At 40.4% G+C, this 27,961-nt stretch overlaps 1 protein-coding gene across 1 annotated transcript; it reads left to right on the top strand.

The window, feature by feature from the left end:
• On the top strand, positions 1-27,670 carry LOC130553039 (mucin-2-like). Its single transcript, XM_057331777.1, has 10 exons — positions 1-75; positions 7,554-7,606; positions 7,722-11,468; positions 25,294-25,971; positions 26,178-26,299; positions 26,391-26,452; positions 26,648-26,748; positions 26,870-26,933; positions 27,214-27,368; positions 27,486-27,670. The coding sequence occupies exons 1-10, from the start codon at positions 41-43 to the stop codon at positions 27,668-27,670; spliced, it is 5,202 nt and encodes a 1,733-aa protein (XP_057187760.1). The 5' UTR covers positions 1-40.
• The last annotated feature ends 291 nt before the right edge of the window (positions 27,671-27,961 follow it).

The following is a 27,961-nucleotide window of genomic DNA, read 5'->3' as shown; positions in this document are numbered from 1 at the left end:
ACAAATCGCACGGATCTTTATAAGGACAATTACTCTTTTGATGCGCATGGTTATGAGTTTGAACAAAGATAAAGGGTAAGTTCCTGACCACAGGAAAAAATATTAATTAATTGTTTAAACACTTCTTGCCTATAATGCGTAAAGTGATATTGTAGATTTCTTTATTTACATATTTAAAAAGTTTACATTTGAGACTTGGTTGCTGTAGCCTATACTTCCTGTTTCGGTAAGATATCATTTAAGGCATTTTTGGCATACTTCTGTTTAGTTTGTCGCCTTTGAAAACTGTACCGTTATCATTTTATTTCAGTCATTTCAATATACATTTGAGAAGTAGTTAATACAAAGTTGCTATGATTTGCTCTATGTTAAATAATTTAAAATGAACATCAGGGGGATGGCCTACAATAACACACACAAAAACTCAACCCTATACATTATCATTCTTTGTATTTCAGTACTTCAGTGCTTGATGAGGTACGTTGCTTAATGATTGATTGGATTCCTCAAACATCGCTCATATTTGAGTCCTTATTCTTTGACTGCTAAATGTCGTTTACCTGAACATGATAAATTATGAGGTTTGACATTTTACAGACCCGGGACAGTCACTTGCTAAGAACGCAAGTGTGGATATAGAGCAGGGGTGCCCTTTTTGACTTGAGGGTCATATCAGTCAGGACTTTTGTGTGTTTTAATTGCTCTTAGGGAATGATTTAAACTTTTTTTGTACACATATGTACACAAAGAGATTTTTAGATGCCAACTTGAGTGGACAGCTGGCTATGCGTTTTGTTTTTGTAAGAAGAGAGCTGCCCACTGATGTGACCTATGTGCGTGAAAGGGACAGTTCCATACTTTGTGCATGACAAATGCAGCGCTTATGCATTCATTCCATATTGGCAGTCAGTTACTGGGAATTATATAGGCTATATATGAACAAAGTTTATTTTACCCTCTTCATCTCTAATGATACTGGTCAAAAGTAGCCTACTGCTGTCAATTGTTTGTAAATCGCGGCGCGAGGATACTTTTACTTTATCACTAATTCATGTCAAGGAAGAGGTCCACCTAATATAGCCTACCACACTGAAAGCTAGCGCTATCTATTGGACTTTGTTTGTACTGCAACAAATAATGTAATGATATTTAACATTTACATTTAATCATTTAGCAGAAGCTTTTATCCAAAGCAACCTACAATTTAACAATTTGAGCAACATAAGTCAACAATGCATAAGTGCTATGAAGCTGCACTCTAAAAAAAATCCGTAAAAATAGGGCACAATATAATGTAGGCTATTAATATGAAGGAATTTGCCGTATTCATTTTTACAGTTGTTTTACCTGTACTTTACATTAAATTGCATTTTAGCATTAACGGAAATGTCCGTAAAATAAAGGGAAATGTACTGGTAATTTTCTGCCAGTACTTTATCAGTTTTTTTTACGTTTTTTTTACAGTGTGGTCTCAATAAACCTAAAGCAGATCACAAAGCTATAAACGCAGGTTTATTTGAAGAGTGTGGAAGAAAGAGTGAACAGTAAATAAATACGTGTCAGTCAGGTTTTGTGGAATGAGATCTATCTAATACATAGGCTATAGAGCAGAGGGGGGCAAACTACGGCCCGCGGGCTGAAAACTTTCATCCGGCCCGCGAGGGAGTTTTTTTTTAAATACTGCATTTGAGTAATGTTTTGGTACGAATTTGATGCAATACAAGCGAACGCCAATAGGTGGCAGTATAAACGCACGCAGTACAGTTAGGGCCTAACGTAGAATTAGAATGCATTGGTAATAACTCGGACGTTAATGAGTGAAAATGAGTGTGGCGAAAAAAAGAAAAGTGGACTCTGAATGTCGTGTGTTCAACGAAGAATGGACAACAAAATACTTCTTCACCAGTATCGGACAAAAGGCGGTATGTCTAATATGCCATGAAAGTATTGCCGTTTTTAAAGACTACAACCTCAGTCGTCATTTTTCAAGCAAGCATTCGAATTATGCTGTGAACCTGTCATCTGCACAAAAGGCAAACAAGGCTTTAAAACTCGCCACAAACTTAAAAGCCCAGCAAAATACATTTACGAAACAGCGCGCAATTCAAGAATCTGTGACGAAAGCTAGTTATGTAGTGGCACATAAAATTGCAAAGCAAAGCAAGCCTTTTTCGGATGGGGAATTTGTGAAAAACTGTATGGTGGAGATTGCTGACATAGCCTACTTTGTACTGGTTCTAAAAGTCAGTTTGAGAAAATTAGCTTATCGCGGAGAACAATCACCAGGCGCGTTGAAGTTATTGACGAGGAGCTGCTCTCCGAACTAAAAAAGAAAGCGGACGGCTTCAGTCTTTTTTCTATCGCACTGGATGAAAGTACTGACATCGCGGGCACTGCTCAACTTTTGATTTTTGTCAGAGGAATAAACGAAAATTTCGAAATAACAGAGGAACTTCTTGGGATGGAATCAATGATGGGAACGTCCAGGGGCGTTGATTTATATGACAGTGTGTCCGTCTGCCTGGGGAAAAATAACCTGCCGTGGGGAAAGCTGACAAGTGTCACACAACGGATGGATCTCCAAACCTAACCGGTAAAAACACTGGACTGCTAAAAGGGTTACAAGACAAAGTAAAAGACGAATGCCTGAACTCAGAAGAACTAATATTTCTTCACTGCATCATATAAGAAGCGTTGTGTAAAAGTGTGTTGAAGCTAGAAAATGTTGTCAAAGTGGTTGTGAAGCTTGTCAACTTTAAACGGGCAAGAGCGCTTAACCATCGGCAGTTCATTCAGCTACTTAACGAAACGGAGGCAGAGCACCATGACCTCTTATACCACTCAAATGTGCGCTGGCTAAGTCTCGGCAAAGTGTTTCACCGTGTCTGGGAACTAAAAGGTGAGATAACAACGTTCCTCAATACAGTTGGTAAAACTGACGACTTTCCCGAATTACAAGACACAGACTGGCTGACCGACCTCGCGTTCGGTGTCGACAAACTCAGGCATCTGAACGATCTCAATGTGAAACTTCAGGGAAAGGACGTTTTTGCGCACGAACTGTACATTAACGTGAAAGCGTTCAAAGCCAAACTTGTATTGTTCTCCAGATATATATCCAGCCGAGATTTTGCTCATTTTACAACACTGGGCGGACTAAGCTCACCAGCAATAACACAGTCTTACATTGAGAGGTACAGCAGCACTTTGAGCGACTTGCATGCAGAATTTTCCTGTCGCTTCACAGACTTTGCAAAAATTGAGACTGAGCTTGAACTTGTCTAATGCCCCCTAATCTTTTGACAGTGAGAATGCACCACCAGACACACAACTGGAACTCATTGACATCCAGTGTGACAGTACTTTGAAGGAGAAGTTTCAGACAACACTAGTTATCCAGTTTTATGCTTCACTGGATGATTCCCCCCCCCCCAAACATTAAGAAACATGCCCAAAGAATGCTTGTTTTATTTGGATCCACATATGTGTGTGAACAAACCTACTCAATCATGAACTACAACAAAGCCCACCGCAGATCAAACCTAACAAACAGCCACTTGTCAGCTATCCTGAGGATCTCTACATCAAAGATCACTCCAGACTTTGACACCCTTGCAAGGAGAGGGGACCAGGCTCATTGCTCACATTAACACTGTCATAACCATGGCTTGGACAGGCAATTACTAAGGTTTTCCTGAGTTTTTATCAGACATAGTTTTATGATGACTGATATGTACATAGTAATAGAAGTGCAGTGAGATTATATCTGTTGTAAATATGACTCAATAATAGATATTAAATAAGAATTGTTGTTTAATGTGTTAATATGACACATTTTTCTGTCAGGTAATATATTTTCCATGCATACCTCCAGTTTAAATAAATGTTCTATTATCAAGGTTGTAGCATGATAACCCTTCACTTGGTTTGCAAAACTTGATGTGGCCCTCTGGTCTAAAAAGTTTGCCCTCCCTGCTATAGAGAATGTGAAGCTGACGTCACGCTATATGTTGCATGTTGCAGTGGCGCCGCCATCTTGGGAGGATAATACTCCACTGCTATTATTGTTTTGATATGTACCGTTACTTGTTTTGTTTGATATATGGAGAAATCGAAAGTGAAATTACAATGGGCTTTTCCTGAACGACTCTGCGTTATGCTATTGCAGTTTCTTTTAACACAGCAAGACCGACCTACCATAGTTATATTTCCTAATCAAACAAGAAAAACAAAACACTGCATTGAACGCACTAGCAGCCATCCTCCCAAGATGACGCAACATTCAACGTGTGTGACGTCGATTAACAAGCTCTATTGACATACAGACACCACAGTGACCGTTACTGCAATAACAAGTCGCCATATCGGGAAAGGATTAAATAAATGAGGCAAAAATGTACCAAATGATCTCAATGCTTTTTTTGAATCTACACTAAATACAAAAATGTCTCCACTTACAAATTGTGAAAACTTATGCTTGTCAAGTATTTAAGCCGTTGAGAGATGTAAAGGTTATTGTACTTTCAAACCAGAAAAACACAGCTCTCTATATATAATTTTATGACAGTCTTGGCCTCCACAATACAGTGACATTGCCATAAAATTCTATGTATGCATTTGGCAGAACTTTTATCCAAATTGACTTATAGTGCATTCAAGGCAAACATTGTATCAGTTTGAGTGTTCCCGGCTTAGACTAAAACCTCCAAACCCTTGAGCTCTTAACACAAGGGTCTATACACACAACGTTGCAGGAAAAAGCACAGAGCATCAGAGTAGTTACATATACCATCCAGCTCATTCTCTGTTTAGGCATAAACACTTAGAATACAGGTGCTGGTCATATAATTAGAATATCATCAAAAAGTTGATTTATTTCACTAATTCCATTCAAAAAGTGAAACTTGTATATTATATTCATTCATTACACACAGACTGATATATTTCAAATGTTTATTTCTTTTAATTTGATGATTATAACTGACAACTAATGAAAATCCCAAATTCAGTATCTCAGAAAATTAGAATATTACTTAAGACCAATACAAAGAAAGGATTTTTAGAAATCTTGGCCAACTGAAAAGTATGAAAATGAAAAGTATGAGCAAGTACAGCACTCAATACTTAGTTGGGGCTCCTTTTGCCTGAATTACTGCAGCAATGCGGCGTGGCATGGAGTCGATCAGTCTGTGGCACTGCTCAGGTGTTATGAGAGACCAGGTTGCTCTGATAGTGGCCTTCAGCTCTTCTGCATTGTTGAGTCTGGCATATCGCATCTTCCTCTTCACAATACCCCATAGATTTTCTATGGGGTTAAGGTCAGGCGAGTTTGCTGGCCAATTAAGACCAGGTACTGGTAGCTTTGGCACTGTGTGCAGGTGCCAAGTCCTGTTGGAAAATGAAATCTGCATCTCCATAAAGTTGGTCAGCAGCAGGAAGCATGAAGTGCTCTAAAATTTCCTGGTATACGGCTGCGTTGACCTTGGACCTCAGAAAACACAGTGGACCAACACCAGCAGATGACATGGCACCCCAAACCATCACTGACTGTGGAAACTTTACACTGGACCTCAAGCAACGTGGATTCTGTGCCTCTCCTCTCTTCCTCCAGACTCTGGGACCCTGATTTCCAAAGGAAATGCAAAATTTACTTTCATCAGAGAACATAACTTTGGACCGCTCAGCAGCAGTCCAGTCCTTTTTGTCTTTAGCCCAGGCGAGACGCTTCTGATGCTTCCTGCTGCTGACCAACTATGGGGTATTGTGAAGAGGAAGATGCGATATGCCAGACCCAACAATGCAGAAGAGCTGAAGGCCACTATCAGAGCAACCTGGCCTCTCATAACACCTGAGCAGTGCCACAGACTGATCGACTCCATGCCACGCCGCATTGCTGCAGTAATTCAGGCAAAAGGAGCCCCAACTAAGTATTGAGTGCTGTACATGCTCATACTTTTCATGTTCATACTTTTCAGCTGGCCAAGACTTCTAAAAATCCTTTCTTTGTATTGGTCTTAAGTAATATTCTAATTTTCTGAGATACTGAATTTGGGATTTTCATTAGTTGTCAGTTATAATCATCAAATTAAAAGAAATAAACATTTGAAATATATCAGTCTTTGTGTAATGAATGAATATAATATACAAATTTCACTTTTTGAATGGAATTAGTGAAATAAATCAACTTTTTTGATGATATTCTAATTATATGACCAGCACCTGTATATCCTGAGACACAGCAGACCAGACAGTGTCATGACACACAAAGCATGTTATAGTCTTTGTATATGTTATAGTCCATTATAGTCATTAGACATTACAGAAGGATGTAACATGTTTTCCTCACTTCTGTATTCATATGTATCTGTAATCTTAGTTTCTTCTTCATTAGACTACTTTTCAGCTCAGTGTGGAAAAGTATAAATTTAATATATAATGTGCATAGTAATTTATTTTTTAGAGTGTATTTAAAGAGTTAATTTGCAAAAACAGATCCCATTTTTAAAATAGTTTAAAAAATCATGTTTTAAACATGTCAGTTAAATTGCAGTCAGGTTGTATAGATTAAGTAATAATAACTAAAACTAAATAACATACAGATAACTAAAACAACAAGACAGAATAAAATAATGTTTTTTAACGAAATTATCTGTTTTTACAAATAAACTCCTAGTTTTGTTTTTATTGTACTGTCTAAATGTTAATTCACTGTGTGCCCTGACTGGTCTCTTTATCACTAAATACTGTAATGTACTTAAAGCATTTAAAAATGAGTCAGAAAAATGGTCCATGTCCACAAATTTATTATTATATAACACGTTTTGCAATATTATTTATGCAATACTACAAATGTTTCATTCCTGAATTTGCTAAAATTAGGTAGTTTAATCTACATTTAAATCTACACCAAAAACCCAGAAAATTGTGTTTTATAGAATGTTTTACCAAGTCTGTAAGAAATGTCTCTGCTGTGTCCTGATGGCTGCTGTCATGTTTCGGTTTGACCTATATTGATGCCTTCGAAGTCTTCATCTTCATTTCTGCATCCTCAAAAAGAACTGTGTCACAAGTTGGGAAGGCACTTAGCTTTACAAATTATTTTAGCAAATCACCTGAGCCTTAAATTCCATTTAACTAATCATTGTGTTCTGAAATATTCAGTGCCTGATATTTTCGGTGACCTTGGGTGGAGCATACATGAATATTAATGAGTTAACTCTTGAATGTTTCTGTATGCTCCGCCCAAGGTCAAAGAAAATCTGAATATTTAGCACTAAATATTTCAAGAATATTTCAGAACAGCTGCAGAGTAATTACATAATGATGTCTTAACAAGAAATTGCAAAGACCCATGACTTTGGTAAGGTAATCCAATATGTTACTTGCAAAAAAGTTTGCACATGAAATAGAAAATCAGCACAGCTTTGAATTTATTAAAACACTGGAACATTTAGGTAATTAAATTGATGTACCTTTTGTGCCTATAACTACCTGCCTTGCTACATTAAAAATATAGGCCTACTACAAGTTAAATCATTTATTTTTTATTTTAGCAGGTCCTTTATTTCTAAATATAATGGCAGAAGGAAAACTTTCCTCACCATATGTGAGTACAACTTTTCATTCTATATAATGGTATAGATACTAAAATGTATTCTTAAAATAAAATCATTCATAATGTAATGCTTATATTGGTTAAAAAACTGATTTTTGTCACATAGTGTGTGTGTGGTGGACTGTTTGTGGAGGAACAGCTACCACAACAACAGCTCCAACAACCACAACTGAGGCCCCAACTACCACAACAATAGCTCCAACAACTACAACTGAGGCTCCAACTACAACAACAACAGCTCCAACAACCACAACTGAGGTTCCAACTAGCACAACAACAGCTCCAACTACCACAACAACAGCTCCAACAACTGAGGCCCCAACAACCACAACAACACCTCCAACTACCACAACAACAGTTCCAACAACAACAAATGAGGCCTCAACTACCACAACAATAGCACCAACAACTACAACTGAGGCTCCAACTACCACAACAACAGCTCAAACAACCACAACTGAGGTTCCAACTACAACAACAACAGCAGCACCAACAACCACAACTGAGGCTCAAACAACCACAACAACAGCTCCAACTACCACAACAACAGTGCCAACAACAACAGCTGAGACTCCAACTACAACAACAACAGCTCTAACAACCACAACTGAGGTTCCAACTACCACAACAACAGCTCCAACTACCACAACAACAGCTCCAACAACCACAACTGAGGCCCCAAGTACCACAACAATAATTCCAACAACCACAACAACAGCTCCAACAACCACAACTGAGGCCCCAACAACCACAACAATAGCTCCAACAACTACAACTGAGGCTCCAACTACAACAACAACAGCACCAACAACCACAACTGAGGCCCCAACTACCACAACAACAGCTCCAACAACTACAACTGAGGCTCCAACTACCACAACAACAGCTCCAACAACCACAACTGAGGCCCCAACTACCACAACAATAGCTCCAACAACTACAACTGAGGCTCCAACTACAACAACAACAGCTCCAACAACCACAACTGAGGCTCCAACTACCACAACAACAGCTCCAACAACCACAACTGAGGCCCCAACTACCACAACAACAGCTCCAACAACTACAACTGAGGCTCCAACTACAACAACAACAGCTCCAACAACCACAACTGAGGCTCCAACTACCACAACAACAGCTCCAACAACCACAACTGAGGCCCCAACTACCACAACAACAGCTCCAACAACTACAACTGAGGCTCCAACTACAACAACAACAGCTCCAACAACCACAACTGAGGCTCCAACTACCACAACAACAGCTCCAACAACCACAACTGAGGCCCCAACTACCACAACAACAGCTCCAACAACTACAACTGAGGCTCCAACTACAACAACAACAGCTCCAACAACCACAACTGAGGCTCCAACTACCACAACAACAGCTCCAACAACCACAACTGAGGCCCCAACTACCACAACAACAGCTCCAACAACTACAACTGAGGCTCCAACTACCACAACAACAGCTCCAACAACCACAACTGAGGCCCCAACTACCACAACAACAGCTCCAACAACTACAACTGAGGCTCCAACTACAACAACAACAGCTCCAACAACCACAACTGAGGCTCCAACTACCACAACAACAGCTCCAACAACCACAACTGAGGCCCCAACTACCACAACAACAGCTCCAACAACTACAACTGAGGCTCCAACTACCACAACAACAGCTCCAACAACCACAACTGAGGCTCCAACTACAACAACAACAGCTCCAACAACCACAACTGAGGTTCCAACTACCACAACAACAGCTCCAACAACCACAACTAAGTCCCCAACTACCACAACAACAGCTCCGACAACCACAACTGAGGCTCAGACAACCACAACAACAGCTCCAACTACCACAACAACAGCTTCAAGAACCACAACTGAAGCTCCTACCACAACAATAGCTCCAACAACAACAGCTACAACTACCACAACAACAGCTTCAACAACCACAACTGAGGCTCTAACTACAACAACAACCACTCCAACTACCACAACAATTGCTCCAACAACTACAACTGAGGCTCCAACTACCACAACAACAGCTCCCACAACTGAGGTTACAACTACCACAACAACTGTTCCAACAACTGAGCTCCCAATAACCACAACGACACCTCCAACTACAACAACAATAGCTCCAACAACCACAACAACTGCTCCAACAACAACTGAGACTCTCACTACCACAACAACAGCTCTAACAACCACAACTGTGGCTCCAGCAACCACAACAAAAGCTTCAACTACCACAACTACAGCACCATCAACTACAACAATAGCTCCAACAACAACAACTCAGGCTCCAACTACCACAACAACATCTCCAACAACCACAGCTGAGACTTCAACTACCACAACAACAGCTCCAACAACCACAACAACATCTCCAACTACCACAACAACGGCTCCAACTACCACAACAACGGCTCCAACTACCACAACAACTGTTCTAAGATCCACAACTGGTACACCAACAACAACAACTGAGGCTCTAACTATCACAACAACAGCTCCAACAACCACAACTGAGGCTCCAACAACAACAACTGAGGCTCCAACTACAACAACAACCACAACAACAGCACCAACAATTCCATCAATAGCTCTAACAACCACAACGGAGGCCCCAACAACACCTCCAACTACCACAACTACAGCATCATCAACTACAACAATAGCTCCAACAACAACAACAACGGAGGCTTCAACAACAACAACAACAATAGCTCCAACAACGGAGGCTCCAACAACTGAGGCTCCAACTACCACAACAACAGCTCAAACAACCACAACTAAGGACCTAACTACCACAACAATAACTCCAACAACAAAAACTGAGCCTCCAAATACCACAACAACAGCTCCAACAACCACAACTGATGGTCCAACTACCACAACAACAGCAGCTCCAACAACCACAACTACAGCACCATCAACTACAACAATAGCTCCAACAACAACAACTGAGGCTTCAACTACCACAACAACAGCACCACCAACCACCACAATAGCTCCAACAACCACAACAACAGCTCCAACAACCACAACAACACCTCCAATTACAACAACCACGGCTCCAACTACCACAGCAACAGTTCCAAGATCCACAACTGGGGCTTCAACAACCACAACTGAGGCTCCCACTACCACAACTACAGCATCAACTTCTACAACTGCTCCTAAATCTACAACTGAGGCTCCAACTACCACAAAAATAGCTCCAACAACAGCCCCAGCAACCACAGCTGAGGCTCTAACAACCACAACTAAAGCATCAACTTTAACAACAGCTCCAACATCTAAAACTGAGGCTCCAACTATCACAACAACAGCTCCAACAATCACAACTACAGCACCAACAACTAATGAGGCTCCAACAACCACAACTACAGCACCAACAACAACAACTGAGGCTCCAACTATTACAACAACAGCTCCAACAAATACAAGTGAAGCTCCAACTACCACAACAAAAGCTCCAACAACCACAACTACAGCACAAATAACTCTAACTGGGGCTCCAACTACCACAACAACAGCTCCAACAACCACAACCGTTGCTTCAACAACCAAAACTATGGCAACAACTGCATCAACAGAAACAAGCATAACGACATCAACAACTCCATCTACAGCTCCAAGAACAACATTGTCACCGACCACCACAACTGTTTCTGTGACAACACCACCATCACACACAACAGCAATTCCAAAACTACCAACCACAGCTGAAAAAACAAGCACAGAGTCTCCAATAACAACCACAGCTGCATCAAGCTCTACAATAAAGGCTACCATGAAAACAACAGTCCGTCCAACCACCACAACTATTTACCAGTCAGGTACAACAACACATTTGACCACTACAACACTTCCAAATATCCAAACCACAAAAACAAATACTGAGTCTTCCAAAACAACCACAACACTTTCCACAAACACAACTGTTTCACAAACACCTACAACAACACGTTCAAGCACTACAATACTTCCAAATCCTTCAACCACATCTGCAAAAACAAACACTGATTCTCCCAAAGCCAAAACAACACTTCTGACCACATCAACAGTTCCAATTACCATAGATGTTTCTGAGACAACTACAACAACAACTTCAACCACTACAACACTTCCAGATTTCCCAACCACAGCTGAAAAAACAAGTACTGAGGCTCCCATAACAATGAGAACACTTCCCAAAACACCTGCTGCTCCTCAGACAACTACAACAACATCTTCAAGCACTACAACACTTTCAAATCTCTCAACTACAGCTGTAAAAAGAAATACAGAATCTTCCAAAGCCACAGCAACACTTCCAATTACCACAACTGTTTATGAGGCAACCACCACAACAACCATATCTACAACACTGTCACCGACCACCACAAATATTTCTGTGACGACTACAACACCACCATCAAGCACAACAACAATTCCAAAACTCCTAACCACATCTGCAAAAACAAGCACAGAGTCTCCAATAACAACCACAGCTGCTTCAACTTCTACAATTAAGGCTACCATGACCACAACAGCCCTTCCAATTACCACAACTGTTTCTGAGACAGCCACACCAACGCCATCAACCACTAAAAAACTTCCATATCTCTCATCCACAGCTGAAAAAACTAGCACTGAGTCTCCCATAAAAACAACAACGCTTCCATTTACCTCAGCTGATTCTCAGACAACTACACCAACACCTTTAACCACTACAACACTTCCAAATCTCCCAACCACAGTTGAAAAAACAAGCAGTCAATCTCCCATGCAAACAACAACGATTCCTATTACAACAACTGTTTCAGAGATAACCACAACAACTCCTTCAACCACTAAAACACTTTCAAATCTCCCTACTACAGCTAAAAAAACAAGCACTGAGTCGCTCATAAAAACAACAACGCTTCCAATTACAACGGGCCTTCCAACCACCACAACTGTTTTGCAGACAGGAAAAACAACACCTTTGACCACTACAACACTTCAAAAATTCCAAACCACAACAGCAAATAGAAACACTGCTTTTCCCATAACAACCAAATCACTTCCCTCAAACACAGCTGTTTCCCATGCAGCAACAACACCACCTTCAATGACGACAACACATCCAAATCCCTCAACCACAGTTGAAGAAACAAGCACTGAGTCTCCCATAACAACCGAAACTGCTTCACCTTCTACAATTAAGGCTACCATAACCACAACAGCCCTTCCAATTACCAGAATTGTTTCTGAGACAACCACAACAACACCTTCAACCACTACAACACTTCCAAATCTGCCAACCACAGCTGAGAAAACAAGCACCGAGTCTCCCATAACAAAAACAACGCATCCAATTACCACAGCTCGTTCTGAGACAACTACAACAACACCTTCAACAACTACAACACTTCCAAATCTCCCAACCACAGCTGAAAAAACAAGCACTGAGTCTCCCATAAAAACAACAACGCTTCCAATTACAACTGCACTTCCAACCACCACAACTGTTTTGCAGACAGGTAAAACAACACTTTTTACCACTACAACACTTCAAAAACTCCAAACCACAACAACAAAAACAAACACTGCATCTCCCATAACAACCACATCAATTCCAACAAACACAGCTGTTTCCCAGACAGCAGCAACAACCCCTTCAACCAGAACAACACTATCAAATTCCACAACCACATTTGAAAAAACAAGCACCGAGTCTCCCATAACAACCACAACTGCTTTAGTTTCTACAATTAAGGATACAATAACCACAACAGCCCTTCCAATTATCAAAACTGATTCTGAGACAACATCACCTTTAACACCTACAACGTTTCCAAATCTCCCAACCACAGCTGAAAAAATAAGCACTGATTCGCCCATAAAAACAACAACGCTTCCAATTACAACGGCCCTTCCAACCACCACAACTGTTTTGCAGACAGGTAAAACAACACTTTTTACCACTACAACACTTCAAAAACTCCAAACCACAACAACAAAAACAAACACTGCATCTCCCATAACAACCACATCAATTCCAACAAACACAGCTGTTTCCCAGACAGCAGCAACAACCCCTTCAACCAGAACAACACTATCAAATTCCACAACCACAGTTGAAAAAACAAGCACCGAGTCTCCCATAACAACCACAACTGCTTTAGTTTCTACAATTAAGGATACAATAACCACAACAGCCCTTCCAATTACCAAAACTGATTCTGAGACAACATCACCTTTAACACCTACAACGTTTCCAAATCTCCCAACCACAGCTGAAAAAACAAGCACTGATTCGCCCATAAAAACAACAACGCTTCCAATTACAACGGCCCTTCCAACCTCTACAACTGTTTTGCAGACAGGTAAAACAACACTTTTGACCACTACAACACTTCAAAAACTCCAAACCACAACAACAAAAACAAACACTGCATCTCCCATAACAACCACATCAATTCCGACAAACACAGCTGTTTCCCAGACAGCAGCAACACCCCCTTCAACCAGGACAACACTATCAAATCCCACAACCACAGTTGAAAAAACAAGCACCGAGTATCGCATAACAACCACAACTGCTTTAAGTTCTACAATTAAGGCTACAATAACCACAGCAGCCCTTCCAATTACAAGAATTGTTTCTGAGACAACCACAACAACACTTCCAAATCTGCCAACCACAGCTGAGAAAACAAGCACCGAGTCTCCCATAACAAAAACAACGCATCCAATTACCACATCTCGTTCAGAGACAACTACAACAACACCTTCACCAACTACAACACTTCCAAATCTCCCAACCACAGCTGAAAAAACAAGCACTGAGTCTCGCATAACAACAACAACACTTCTCACAACCACTGCTGCTCCTAAGACAGCTACAACAAGACATTCAAGCACTAAAACACTTTTAAATCCCTTAACTACAGCTGTAAAAACAAACACAGAATCTTCCAAAGCCACAACAACACTACCAGCCACAAAATCTATTTCTGAGACAGTTAAAGCAACACTGTTAACCACTACAACACTTCAAAATCTCCCATCCACAATTGACAGAACAAGCACAGAGTCTCCCAAAACCAAAACAACGCATCCAATTACCACAGCTCGTTCTGAGACAACTACAATATCACCTTCAACCATTACAAGTCTTCCAAATCTCCAAACCACAGCTGGAAAAACAAGCAGCGTCTCTCACATAACAACCACAACACTTGTCACAACCACTGCTGGTCCTAAAACAGCTACAACAACTGATTCAAGCACTAGAACACTTTCAAATCCCTCAACTACGGCTTTAAAAACAAACACAAAATCTTCCAAAGCCACAACAACAATTCCAAATACCACTACTGTTTATGAGGCAACCACAACAACAACCCCATCTACAACACTGTCACCGACCACCACAAATATTTCTGCGAAAACTACAACACCACCATCAAGCAAAACAACAATTCCAAAACTCCCGACCACATCTGCAAAAACAAGCACAGAGTCTCCAATAACAACCACAGCTGCTTCAACTTCTACAATTAAGGCTACCATGACCACAACAGCCCTTCCAATTACCAGAACTGTTTCTGAGACAACCACACCAACACCATCAACCACTACAAAACTTCCAAATCTCTCATCCACAGCTGAAAAAACTAGCACCGAGTCTCCCATAAAAACATCAATAATTCCAATTACCACAGATGTTTCTCAGACAACTACACCAAAACCTTCAACCACTACAACACTTCTAAATCTCCCAACTACAGCTGAAAAAACAAGCACTGAGTCTCCCATGCAAACAACAACTATTCCTATTACCACAAATATTTCTGAGACAACCACAACAACACCTTCAACCACTAAAACACTTTTAAATCTCCCAACTACAGCTAAAAACACAAGCACTGAGTCTCCCATAAAAAAAACAACGCTTCCAATTACAACAGGCATTCCAACCACCACAACTGTTTTGCAGACAGGAAAAACAACACCTTTGACCACTACAACACTTCAAAAACTCCAAACCACAATAGCAAATACAAACACTGCTTTTCCCATAACAACCAAATCACTTCTCTCAAACACAGCTGTTTCCCATGCAGCAACAACACCACCTTCAACGATGACAACACATCCAAATCCCTCAACCACAGATGAAAAAGCAAGCACTGAGTCTCCCATAACAACCGAAACTGCTTCAAAATCTACAATTAAGGCTACCATAACTACAACAGCCCTTCCAATTACCAGACTTGTTTCTAAAACAACCACACCAACACGTTCAACCACTACAACACTTCCAAATCTGCCAAGCACAGCTGAGAAAACAAGCACTGGGTCTCCCATAACAAATAAAACGCTTCCAATTACCACAGCTCTTTCTGAGACCTCAACACCTTCTACAACCACAACACTTCCAAATCTCAGAACCACAGCTGAAAAAACAAGCACTGAGTCTCACATAACAACCACAACACTTCTCACAACCACCGCTGCTCCTAAGATAGGTAAAACAACAGATTTAAGCACTAGAATACTTTCAAATCCCTCAACTATGGCTGTTAAAACAAACACAGAATCTCCCAAAGCCACAACAACACTTACAATTACCTCAACTGTTTATAAGACAACTACAAAAACACCATCAACCACTACAACACTTCCAAATCTCCCAACCACAGCTGAAAAAACTAGCACAGAGTCTCCCATAAAAACATCAACGCTTCCAATTACCACAACTGTTTCGGAGACAACCACACCAACACCATCAACCACTAAAACACTTTTAAATCTCCCAACTATAGATAAAAAAACAAGCACTGAGTCTCCCATAAAGACAACAACGCTTCCAATTACAACGGGCCTTCCAACCACCACAACTGTTTTGCAGACAGGAAAAACAACACCTTTGACCACTACAACACTTCAAAAACTCCAAACTAAATTAGCAAAAACAAACACTGTATCTCCCATAACAACCACATCACTTCCCACAAACACAGCTGTTTCCCAGACATCAAAAACACCACCTTCAACCAAGACAACAATTCCGAACCCCGAATCTGCAGCTGAAAAAACAAGCTCTGAGTCTCCCATAACAACCACAACTGCTCCAACTTCTACAATTAAGTCTACCTTAACCACAACAGCCCATCCAATTACTACAACTGTTTCTGAGACAACCACAACAACACCTTCAACCCCTACAACACTTCCAAATCTCCCAACCACAGCTGAAAAGACAAGCACTGGGTCTCCCATAAAAGGTAAAACAACACTTTTGACCACTACAACACTAGAAAAACTCCAAACTAAAACAGCAAAAACAAACACTGTATCTCCCATAAACACCACATCACTTCCCACAAAGACAGCTGTTTCTGAAACAGTTACACCAACACATTCTACCACCACAACATTTCCAAATCTCCCAAACACAGCTGAAAAAACAAGCACTGAGTCTCCCATAAAAACAACAACGCTTCCAACTACAACGGGCCTTCGAACCACCAAAACTGTTTTGCAGACAGGTAAAACAACACTTTTTACCACTACAACACTTCAAAAACTCCAAACCCCAACAGCAAAAACAAACACTGCATCTCCCATAACAACCACATCACTTCCGACAAACACAGCTGTTTCCCAGACAGCAACAACACCACCTTCAACCACGACAACACTTCCAAATCCCTCAACCACAGTTGAAGAAACAAGCACTGAGTCTCCCATAACAACCGAAACGGCTTCACCTTCTACAGTTAAGGCTACCATAACCACAACAGCCCTTCCAATTACCAGAATTGTTTCTGAGACGACCACAACAACACCTTCAACCACTACAACACTTCCAAATCTCCCAACCACAGCTGAGAAAACAAGCACCGACTCTCCCATAACAAAAACAACGCATCCAATTACCACAGCTCGTTCTGAGACAACTACAACAACACCTTCAACAACTACAACACTTCCAAATCTCCAAACCACAGCTGAAAAAATAAGCACTGAGTCGCCCATAAAAACAACAACGCTTCCAATTACAACGGCCCTTCCAACCACCACAACTGTTTTGCAGACAGGTAAAACAACACTTTTTACCACTACAACACTTCAAAAACTCCAAACCCCAACAGCAAAAACAAACACTGCATCTCCCATAACAACCACATCACTTCCGACAAACACAGCTGTTTCCCAGACAGCAGCAACACCACCTTCCACCAGGACAACACTTCCAAATCCCTCAACCACAGTTGAAAAAACAAGCACTGAGTCTCCCATAACAACCACAACTGCTTCAATTTCTAAAATTAAGGCAACATTAAACACAACTGCTCTTCCACTTACCATAACTCGTTCTGAGACAACTACAACAACACCTTCAACCACAGCAACACTTTCAAATCTCACAGCCACAGCTGCACAAACAAGCACTGAGCCTCACATAACAACCACAACACTTGTCACAACCACTGCTGCTCCTAAGACAGCTACAACAACTGATTCAAGCGCTAGAACACTTTCAAATCCCTCAACTATGGCTGTAAAAACAAACACAGAATCTTCCAAAGCCACAACAACACTTACAATTACCACAACTGTTTATAAGACAACTACAAAAACACCATCAACCACTACAACACTTCCAAATCTCCCAACCACAGTTGCAAAAATAATTGCTGAGTCTCCCATAAAAACATCAACGCTTCCAATTACCACAACTGTTTCAGAGACAACAACAACCCCATCTACAGCTCCAGGGACAACACCGTCACAGACCACCACAACTGTTTCTGTGACAACTGCAACACCACCATCAACCACAACAACTATTCTAAAACTCCCAACCACAGCTGCAAAAACAAGCACAGAGTCTCTAATAACAACCGCGGCTGCTTCAACTTCTACAATTAAGGCTATTATAACCAAAACAGTCCTTCCAACTACCACAACTGTTTTGCAGACAGGCAAAACAACACTTTTGACCACTACAACACTTCAAAAACTCCCAATTAAAACAGAAAAAACAAACACTGTATCTCCCATAACAACCACATCACTTCCCACAAACACAGCTGTTTCCCAGACATCAAAAACAACACCTTCAACCCCTACAAAACTTCCAAATCTCCCAACCACAGCTGAAAAGACAAGCACTGAGTCTCCCATGCAAACAACAATGATTTCTATTACCACAGCTGTTTCTGAGACAACCACAACAACACCTTCAACCACTACAACACTTTCAAAACTCCCAACTACAGCTGAAAAAACAAGCACTGTGTCTACCATAAAAACAACAACAACGCTTCCAACTACAACGGCCCTTTCAACCACCACAACTGTTTTGCAGACAGGAAAAACAACACCTTTGACCACTACAACACTTCAAAAACTCCAAACCACAACAGCAAAAACAAACACTGCTTTTCCCATAACAACCAAATCACTTCCCACAAACACAGCTGTTTCCCATACAGCAACAACTCCACCTTCAACCACGATAACACTTCCAAATCCCTCAATCACAGCTGAAGAAACAAGCACTCAGTCTCCCATAACAACCGAAACTGCTTCAACTTCTACAATTAAGGCTACCATAACCACAACAGCCCTTCCAATTACCAGAACTGTTTCTGAGACAACCACAACAACACCTTCAACCACTACAACACTTCCAAATCTGCCACCCACAGCTGAGAAAACAAGCACTGAGTCTCCCATAACAAAAACAACGCTTCCAATTACCACAGCTCGTTCTCAGACAACTACACCAACACCTTCAACCACTACAACACTTCCAAATCTCCCAACCACAGCTGAAAAAACAAGCACCGAGTCTCACACAACCACCACAACTGTTTTGCAGACAGGTAAAACAACAATTTTGACCACTACAACACTTCAAAAACTCCAAACCACAACAGCAAAAACAAACACTGCATCTCCCATAACAACCACATCACTTCCGACAAACACAGCTGTTTCCCAGACAGCAGCAACACCACCTTCAACCAGGACAACACTTCCAAATCCCTCAACCACAGCTGAAAAAACAAGCACCGAGTCTCCCATAACAACCACAACTGCTTTAATTTCTAAAATTAAGGCTACAATAACCACAACTGCTCTTCCATTTACCATAGCTCGTTCTGAGACAACTACAACAACACTTTCAAATCTCCCAGCCACAGCTGCACAAACAAGCACTGAGCCTCACATAAGAACCACAACACTTGTCACAACCACTGCTGCTCCTAAGACAGCTACAACAACTGATTCAAGCGCTAGAACACTTTCAAATCCCCCAACTACAGCTCCAGGGACAACACGGTCACAGACCACCACAACTGTTTCTGTGACAACTGCAACACCACCATCAACCACAACAACTATTCTAAAACTCCCAACCACAGCTGCAAAAACAAGCGCAAAGTCTCCAATAACAACCACAGTTGCTTCAACTTCTACAATTAAGGCTACTATAACCAAAACAGCCCTTCCAACTACCATAACTCTTTCTGAGAATACCACAACAACACCTTCAACCACTAAAATGATTTCAAATCTCCCAACCATAGGTAAAACAACAAGCACTGAGTCGCCCATAACAACGACAACACTTCCAGCAACCACTGCTGCTCCTCAGACAGCTACAACAACACATTCAAGCACTAAAACACTTCCAAATCCCTTAACCACAGCTGCAAAAACAAGCACTAAGTCTTCCATAAAAACAACAATATTTCCAATTACAACAGCCTTTCCAACCACCACAACTGTTTTGCAGACAGGTAAAACAACACTTTTGACCACTACAACACTTCAAAAACTCCAAACTAAATTAGCAAAAACAAACACTGTATCTCCTTTAACAACCACATCACTTCCCACAAACACAGCTGTTTCCCATACAGCAACACCCCCTTCAACCAGGACAACACTATCAAATCCCTCAACCACAGTTGAAAAATCAAGCAATGAGTCTCCCATAACAACCGAAACTGCTTCAACTTCTACAATTAAGGCTACCATAACCACAACAGCCCTTCCAATTGCCAGAACTGTTTCTGAGACAACCACAACAACACCTTCAACCAATGCAACACTTCCAAATCTGTCAACCACAGCTGAGAAAACAAGCACTGAGTCTCCCATAACAAAAACAACGCTTTTCACAACCCCCACTGCTCCTAAGACAGCTACAACAACACATTCAAGCACTACAACACTTTCAAATCCCTCAACCACAGTTGAAAAAACAAGCAATGAGTCTCCCATAAAAACAACAACACTTCCAATTACCACAACTGTTTCTCAGACAAATACACTAATAACTTCAACCACTACAACACTTCCAAATCTCCCAATCACAGCTGAAAAAACAAGCACCGAGTCTCCCATAAAAACAACAACACTTCCAATTACCACAACTGTTTCTCAGAAATCTACACCAACACCTTCAACCATTACAACACTTTCAAATATCTCAAACACAGTTGCGAAAACAAGCACTGAGTCTCCCATATCAACCACAACTGCTTCAACTTCTACCATTAAGGCTACCATAAACACAACAGCCCTTCCAATTACCACAACTCTTTATAAGACAACTACAAAAACACCTTCAACCACTGCAACACTTCCAAATCACGCAACCACAGCTGAAAAAACAAGCACAGAGTCTCCCATAAAAACAACAACACTTCCAATTACCACAACTGTTTCTCAGACAAATACACTAATAACTTCAACCACTACAACACTTTCAAATCTCTCAAACACAGCTGCGAAAACAAGCACTGAGTCTCCCATATCAACCACAACTGCTTCAACTTCTACCATTAAGGCTACAATAACCACAACAGCCCTTCCAATTACCATAAATGTTTCTGAAACAACCACAATAACACCTTCAACCAGTAAAACAGTTTCAAATCTCCCAACCATACCTGAAAAAACAAGCATTGAGTCCCCCATTACAACGACAAAACTTCCCAAAATGACTGCTGCTCCCCAGACAGCTACAACAACGCCTTCAAATCTGTCAACCACATCTGCAAAAACAAACACGGACTCTTCCAAAGCCACAACAACTGTTTCTGAGACTCTTACACCAACACCGTTGACCATCACAACACTTCCAAATCTCCCATCCACAGCTGAAAAAACAAGCACAGAATCTCCCATAACAAAAACAATGCTTCGAATTACGACAGCTCGTTCTGAGACAACTACAACAACACCTTCAAGCACTATAACACTTCCAAATCTCCCAACCACATCTGAAAAAACAAGCACTGAGTCTCTCATAACAACCACAGCTGCTTCAACTTCTACAATTAAGACTACCATAGTTACAACAGCCCTTCAAAATACCACAACTGCTTCCGAGAACCCTACAAAATCTCCTTCTACCAACACAACACTTCCAAAACTCCCAACCACAGCTGCAAAAACAAGTAGTAAGTCTTCCATAACAACAACAAACCTTCCAATTACCCCAACAGTTTCAGAGACAATTACAGCAACACCTTCAACCACTACAACACTTCCAAATCTCCCAACAACAGCTGCTAAAACAAGCACTGAGTCTCCCATAACAACCACAACTGCACCAAGCTCTACAACCAAGGCTCCCATAATTACAACGGCCCTTCCAACCACAATAACGCTTCTAAATCTCCAAACCACAACAGCAAAAGCAAGCACTGAGCCTCCCATAAAAACAACAGCTCTTCCAAATACCACAAATGTTTCTGAGACAACTACAACAACACCTTCAACAACTACAATACTTCCCAAACTCCCAACTACAAGAGCAAACACTGATTCCCTTCTAACAACAGCACTTTCCACAAAAGCAACTGTTTCCGAGACAGTTACACCAACACCTACAACCAATACAACACTTTCAAATCTCCCAACCACAGCATCTAAAACAAGCACTGAGTTTCCTATAAAAACAGCAACCCTTTCAATTACCACAACTGTTTCTGAGACAACTACAACAACACCTTCAACCACTACAATACTTGCAAAACTCCCTACCACAACAAGAAAAACAAGAATTGTGTCCCCCCCCACAACTGCACCAAGCTGTACAACCAAGGCTCCCATAATTAAAACGGCCCTTCCAACCACCACAATTGTTTTGCAGACAGGTACAAAAACATCTACAATCACAACAACACTTCCAAATCTCTCAACCACAGCTGCAAAAACAAACACTGAGTCTCCAATAATAAACACAGGTGTATCAAGCTCTACAATTAAGGCTCTCATAATTACAGCAGTACTTCCAACCACCACAACTCTTTTCCAAAAACGTACAACAACACCTTCAAGCACTACAAAACTTTCAAATGTACCAACCACAGCTGAAATAAGAAACAATGAGTCTACCAAAGCCACAACAACACTCCCAATCACAACAGTTTCTCAGATAGGTACAGCAATACCTTTAATCACTACAACACTTTCAAAACTCCAAACCACAACGGAAAAAGCAAGCACTGAGTCTACAATAACAGCCACAACTGCTTCACACAGTACAACTAAGAGTCCAATAATCACAACAGTTGCCCAAACAACGACAACTATTTCGACAACAACACCTTCAACAATGACGACACTTCTAAAACTCCAAACCACAACAGCAGAAACAAATACTGAGTCTCCAATAACAACCACAACTGCTTCAAGTTCCACAATTAAGGCGACAATAAACAAAACAGACTGTCCAATCACCACAACAACTGCTTCAGGTTCTACACTAAAGGCTCTCATAACCACAATAGCACTTCCAAAAACCACAACTGTTGCTCAGACAGTTACAACAACACTACCAAAAGCTACAGGACTAACAAAACTCCCAACCATAACTGCAAAAACAAACACTGAAACTCACAAAACCAATGCAAGTACTGCTTCAAGTACTAACATTAAGGCTCCCATAACTACAAAAGCACTTCCATTCACAACAACTGTTTCTCCGATAGGTACAAACATATTTCCAACCTCTACTACACTTCCTAAACTCCAAACCACAGCAGAAAAAAACGACACTGAAGCTTCTAAAACCCAAACAACACATCCAACTACAACAAATGTTTCTCAAACAGCTACGACAACAGTTCCAAACACTATAGCAGTTACCAAATCCTTTACAACAGCTGCAAAAAGAAATACTGAGTCTCTTAAAGTGACCACAACTGTTTCAAGCACAGTGATTATGATTCCAAAAACCACAACAGCCCTTCCAGTCGCCACAACTGTTTCTTTCAGAGGTACAAAAACATCTTCAACAATTAATAAATCCCCAACAAAATCTGTGAAAACAAACACTGATTTTCCCCAAACTTCCACAACCTCTTCACATACTATAAATAATGCTCCAATGACCACAAAAGGGCTTCAAATCACCACAAAGCTTTCTCCAACAGGAACAAAAATATATCTTTCTATAACGACACTTCCTAAATGTACAACCACATTAAACAAACATTGCCAATTTCATAACCAACACTTCTAACTACCACAACTGTTTCTCAAACTTATTCAACAATATGTCCCACCTTTATGACCCTAAACTCCTAACCACAGTGGTTAAAACAAACACGAAGTCTCCCATAACCACCACAAATGCTAAAACTAAGGATCCCACAGCAACATATTCCCTTACCATAACAGTTTCACTGACAACTACAAATTTATCTCTAACCACTACAACACTTCAACAGTAAAATACCAACCTCAGCTGCAAAAACAAACACCAGGTGCCAGATTTACTAACAGCTTGTGGCAGCGCAAACTCCTCTTTTGGTGTAAAACTACTACTGGTAGGGTTTACTAAAGGCACATAGTGAAAATTAGCAGAGTATTTAAATGAATCAGGGAACACAATTTAATAATGTTTGCACTTGTCATTGTACTGGTATTTGCGGCTTTATTTAACGCCCCCCACCCCCCCAAAAAAAACATCTTAAAGATGATGTAACACACGCAGTTTCTGCCAATCTCATATTAATCTTGAGTACCTATACAGTAGTATTGCATACTTCGTATCTTCGAAGAATATTTAGTCTGATCAAATTTATAAAAGATAGCTACAGCTGTATGATTATTTCTGGAAAACTAGCGCCTGGAGGCATGCAGGGGGGACTACAGCACGAGCACACAATACATCATTGCATTGATTCACTATAAATTCATGTTGTTTACATTATTCACGTACACGCCGATTGCCAACAAAACACAGACATACGATTTAGTTTGAATTACCGCGTGTGGTTCATGTCCGGCACCTTTTTTTTGACAAGTTGACCAAGTTAAGCTGGAGAAGCCAGCACGTTTAACAGTGTAAAGAAGTCATAATGCATGATGTTACCTCTGCTTTAAACTAATTTGCTCTGCTCTTGGTAGATTGCATTGGTCATTATGGAAAAGAGACATTGCGCCTGTGTTTTTAAATGTGCGCCTAAATCACCCGAAGAAATTTCCACTCCTATCAGCGCTTTTTTTAAATTGTGCTCTCTCACTATTTTGCCCTGTTTAGTAAATCTGGCCCAGATCTCCAATAACCACCACAACTGCATTGATATATTGCCATTAAGGCTCCTGTTATCACAACAGAATTTACAATAATCACAACTGTTTTTCTTACAGGTACAAAAACATCTCCAACAACTACAACTCTTCCAAGACCTCTAAGTACAGCTGCAAAAACAGAGACTGAGTCTCCAGCTGCTCAAGCTTCAATGACAACAAATAATACAACAACCTTAAGTATGACTGCAATCACAACAACAAAAAGTGTCCCTCCAACTTCTAGGTTGTTCACAAGCACAACACCTGAAACCACCATGAAAGTCCCAACAAATACAACTGGAACAACAACACATACAGCAGCACCCACAGAAACGGATCTAACGACATTAACTACAAAAATGCCTTACAAAACTACAACTTCAACGAAAACAGTCCTAACAACTACAGCAATCCCAGTGACTTCCCTGACTTCTAAAAACTTGCCAATAACTTCTTCAGTTACAGGCAAAAGTGTACCCTTAACCACAACATACATGACTGGCATTACCACAAATGTTGCAACATCCTTATCTCCAATCACTGAATATTTGCCCACTGAAAATTCAACCCTTGCCACACCCATTTTACCTTTAACCAACACAATTGGTTCAGCTGAAGTCATAACAAAACTGCTGTTCAACTCAACATCTCCAGTTCCTAGTGAAGCTATGGTCCTCACTGCTATCAGCAAACTCCAGAACTCTAGAGAGTCAGAACTTCACAAATCAGTAAAGGTGGTGAATATCACATACGAACGTAAGTGTCATTTTCAAACCTAATGCTTTTCAAAATATGAATGTGTCAGACAGTTATACACATAAAACTTTGGGGAATCAAGTGAATATGTTACAAAATGTAATTTTAATTAAGTCAAAGGCTATGTATATACAGAATGAACATGTCAAGCAGTGATGAAGGTAAAGCTTCTGGACGATCTAAAATATATATATTTTTCCAAACAGAAATCTCAGAGACCTCTTATGCAGTCATCTTTATATTTACTCTGAGTAACATCAGCATGCCAGAGGACCCAGATCTCAGAAACAGCACTTTTGAGCATGTGCAGGACATGATCAATGATGCGGTAATCATTCATAAGTTACCCAGTGAAATATTTAGTGTCCAGTGCAAATCTTCCACAGAGTTTGATGAAGGGTTCGATTTTCTCTTTACAGCTAAACATTCTTCTGAATGAGCCTACCAGTAAGAAGATTGAACCCAGTTTCTCAAACTTTACGTGAGTTTTAAACTGATACCTGTCTCTGAATTATATTAACAGTATGCATTATGCTTGTTTATAATTCTTTAGAAACATTTTGGAATATTAAAACAACCACTGCTTAAAAAAAGCATTTGTCTAAAGTCTCAATAAATCTGTTTCATATACAAGAACTGAAGTTCATTTCAAGTATCTGTTCTGCACTTCTTCCAGGAGCATATTAAACCAAATCAATGCCAATGTGGACTACACCTTCCAAGACAGCGATGAGAAACGACCTGTGAGCTTCCTCAATGAGCTCCGTTCACTGATGGGTACGTCCATATTGGTGATAATTAGCAATCCTAATGCTTTAAAATTTGGAAAAGGCAAAAAAACAACAGTTTGTTTTGATCTAAATGTATTCTGTGTTATTGCTTCCATCTGAATTTGTAGGACTGACCACTACAACAGTGCCTCCACAGGCAAGCGTCTTCCCTGTGACATCTGTACTGGAAACGTAAGTGTAGATTTTTTTACTTACCTGTTAAAAAACAGCATATGCTGGTTAGGTATGTTTTGAAGCATGGTAGCTGGTCATGAGCTGGTTTAAGCTGGTCCTGAGCAGGAGCTAGTTGCTTAGAACCAGCTTAGAACCAGCACATGACCAGATCAAACCAGCTACCATGCTTAAAAACATACCTGACCAGCATATGCTGTTTTCTCAACAAGGTTTTGTCTAGTCATTATTTCAATACCAAAGTCTAAAATGTATTAAACAAACATGTTTCCCTTTGCAGATCTGGTTCAGCAGTGGTGACAAGCAGACTAGTGTTCAACTCCTCATCTCCAGTCCCCAGTGAAGATCTGGTGCTCAGTGCCTTCACCACTCTGAGAAACACCAGAGAGTCACAACTCAATGACACAGTGAAAGTGGTGAATGTCACCTTTGAAAGTAAGTGTCATCATTTTCAAATAAAAAGCTTATTTATACATCATGATATAAATGTGTGGACCAGTGGTGAATATCAAGCTGTGGCACAATCTGAAATAAATATATATTTCCAAACAGAAGTCTCGGACACCTCATATGCTCTCATCATCACATTTTCTCTGAGTAACATCAGCATTCCACAAAACCCAGAACTCAGAAACTACACTTTCAATAAAGTGAAAAATACAGTCAACAAAGCGGTAAATATTCTTAATTCATCCAATCAAAGAGTTGTATCCGATGACAATCCTCCCTGGTATTGATAAATGGTTTGATTCTCACTAACAGCTAAACACTCTTCTGAATGACCCTACCAGTGCCGTTCTTCAACCCAAGACCTCCGACTTCACGTAAGATGACATTTGACTTCTGCCTCCAAATTACATTTGTTCATTACAGAAATGCAAGAAAACATTTGAGGATATTGAAACAACCCAACTGAAAAAATATATTCAACTAAGTTTTAATAAAACTGTTTCACGTTAATTGAAGCTCTTTAGAAAAATCTTGTCTGTTTTTCTTACAGGACAACATCAGACCAAATGAATGGCAAT

This window comes from Triplophysa rosa, linkage group LG4, assembly GCF_024868665.1.
Source record: "Triplophysa rosa linkage group LG4, Trosa_1v2, whole genome shotgun sequence".
Classification (NCBI taxonomy): Eukaryota; Metazoa; Chordata; class Actinopteri; order Cypriniformes; family Nemacheilidae; genus Triplophysa; species Triplophysa rosa.
Note: the sequence above shows the minus strand (reverse complement) of the source record. Positions and strands in the feature narration are given on the sequence as shown.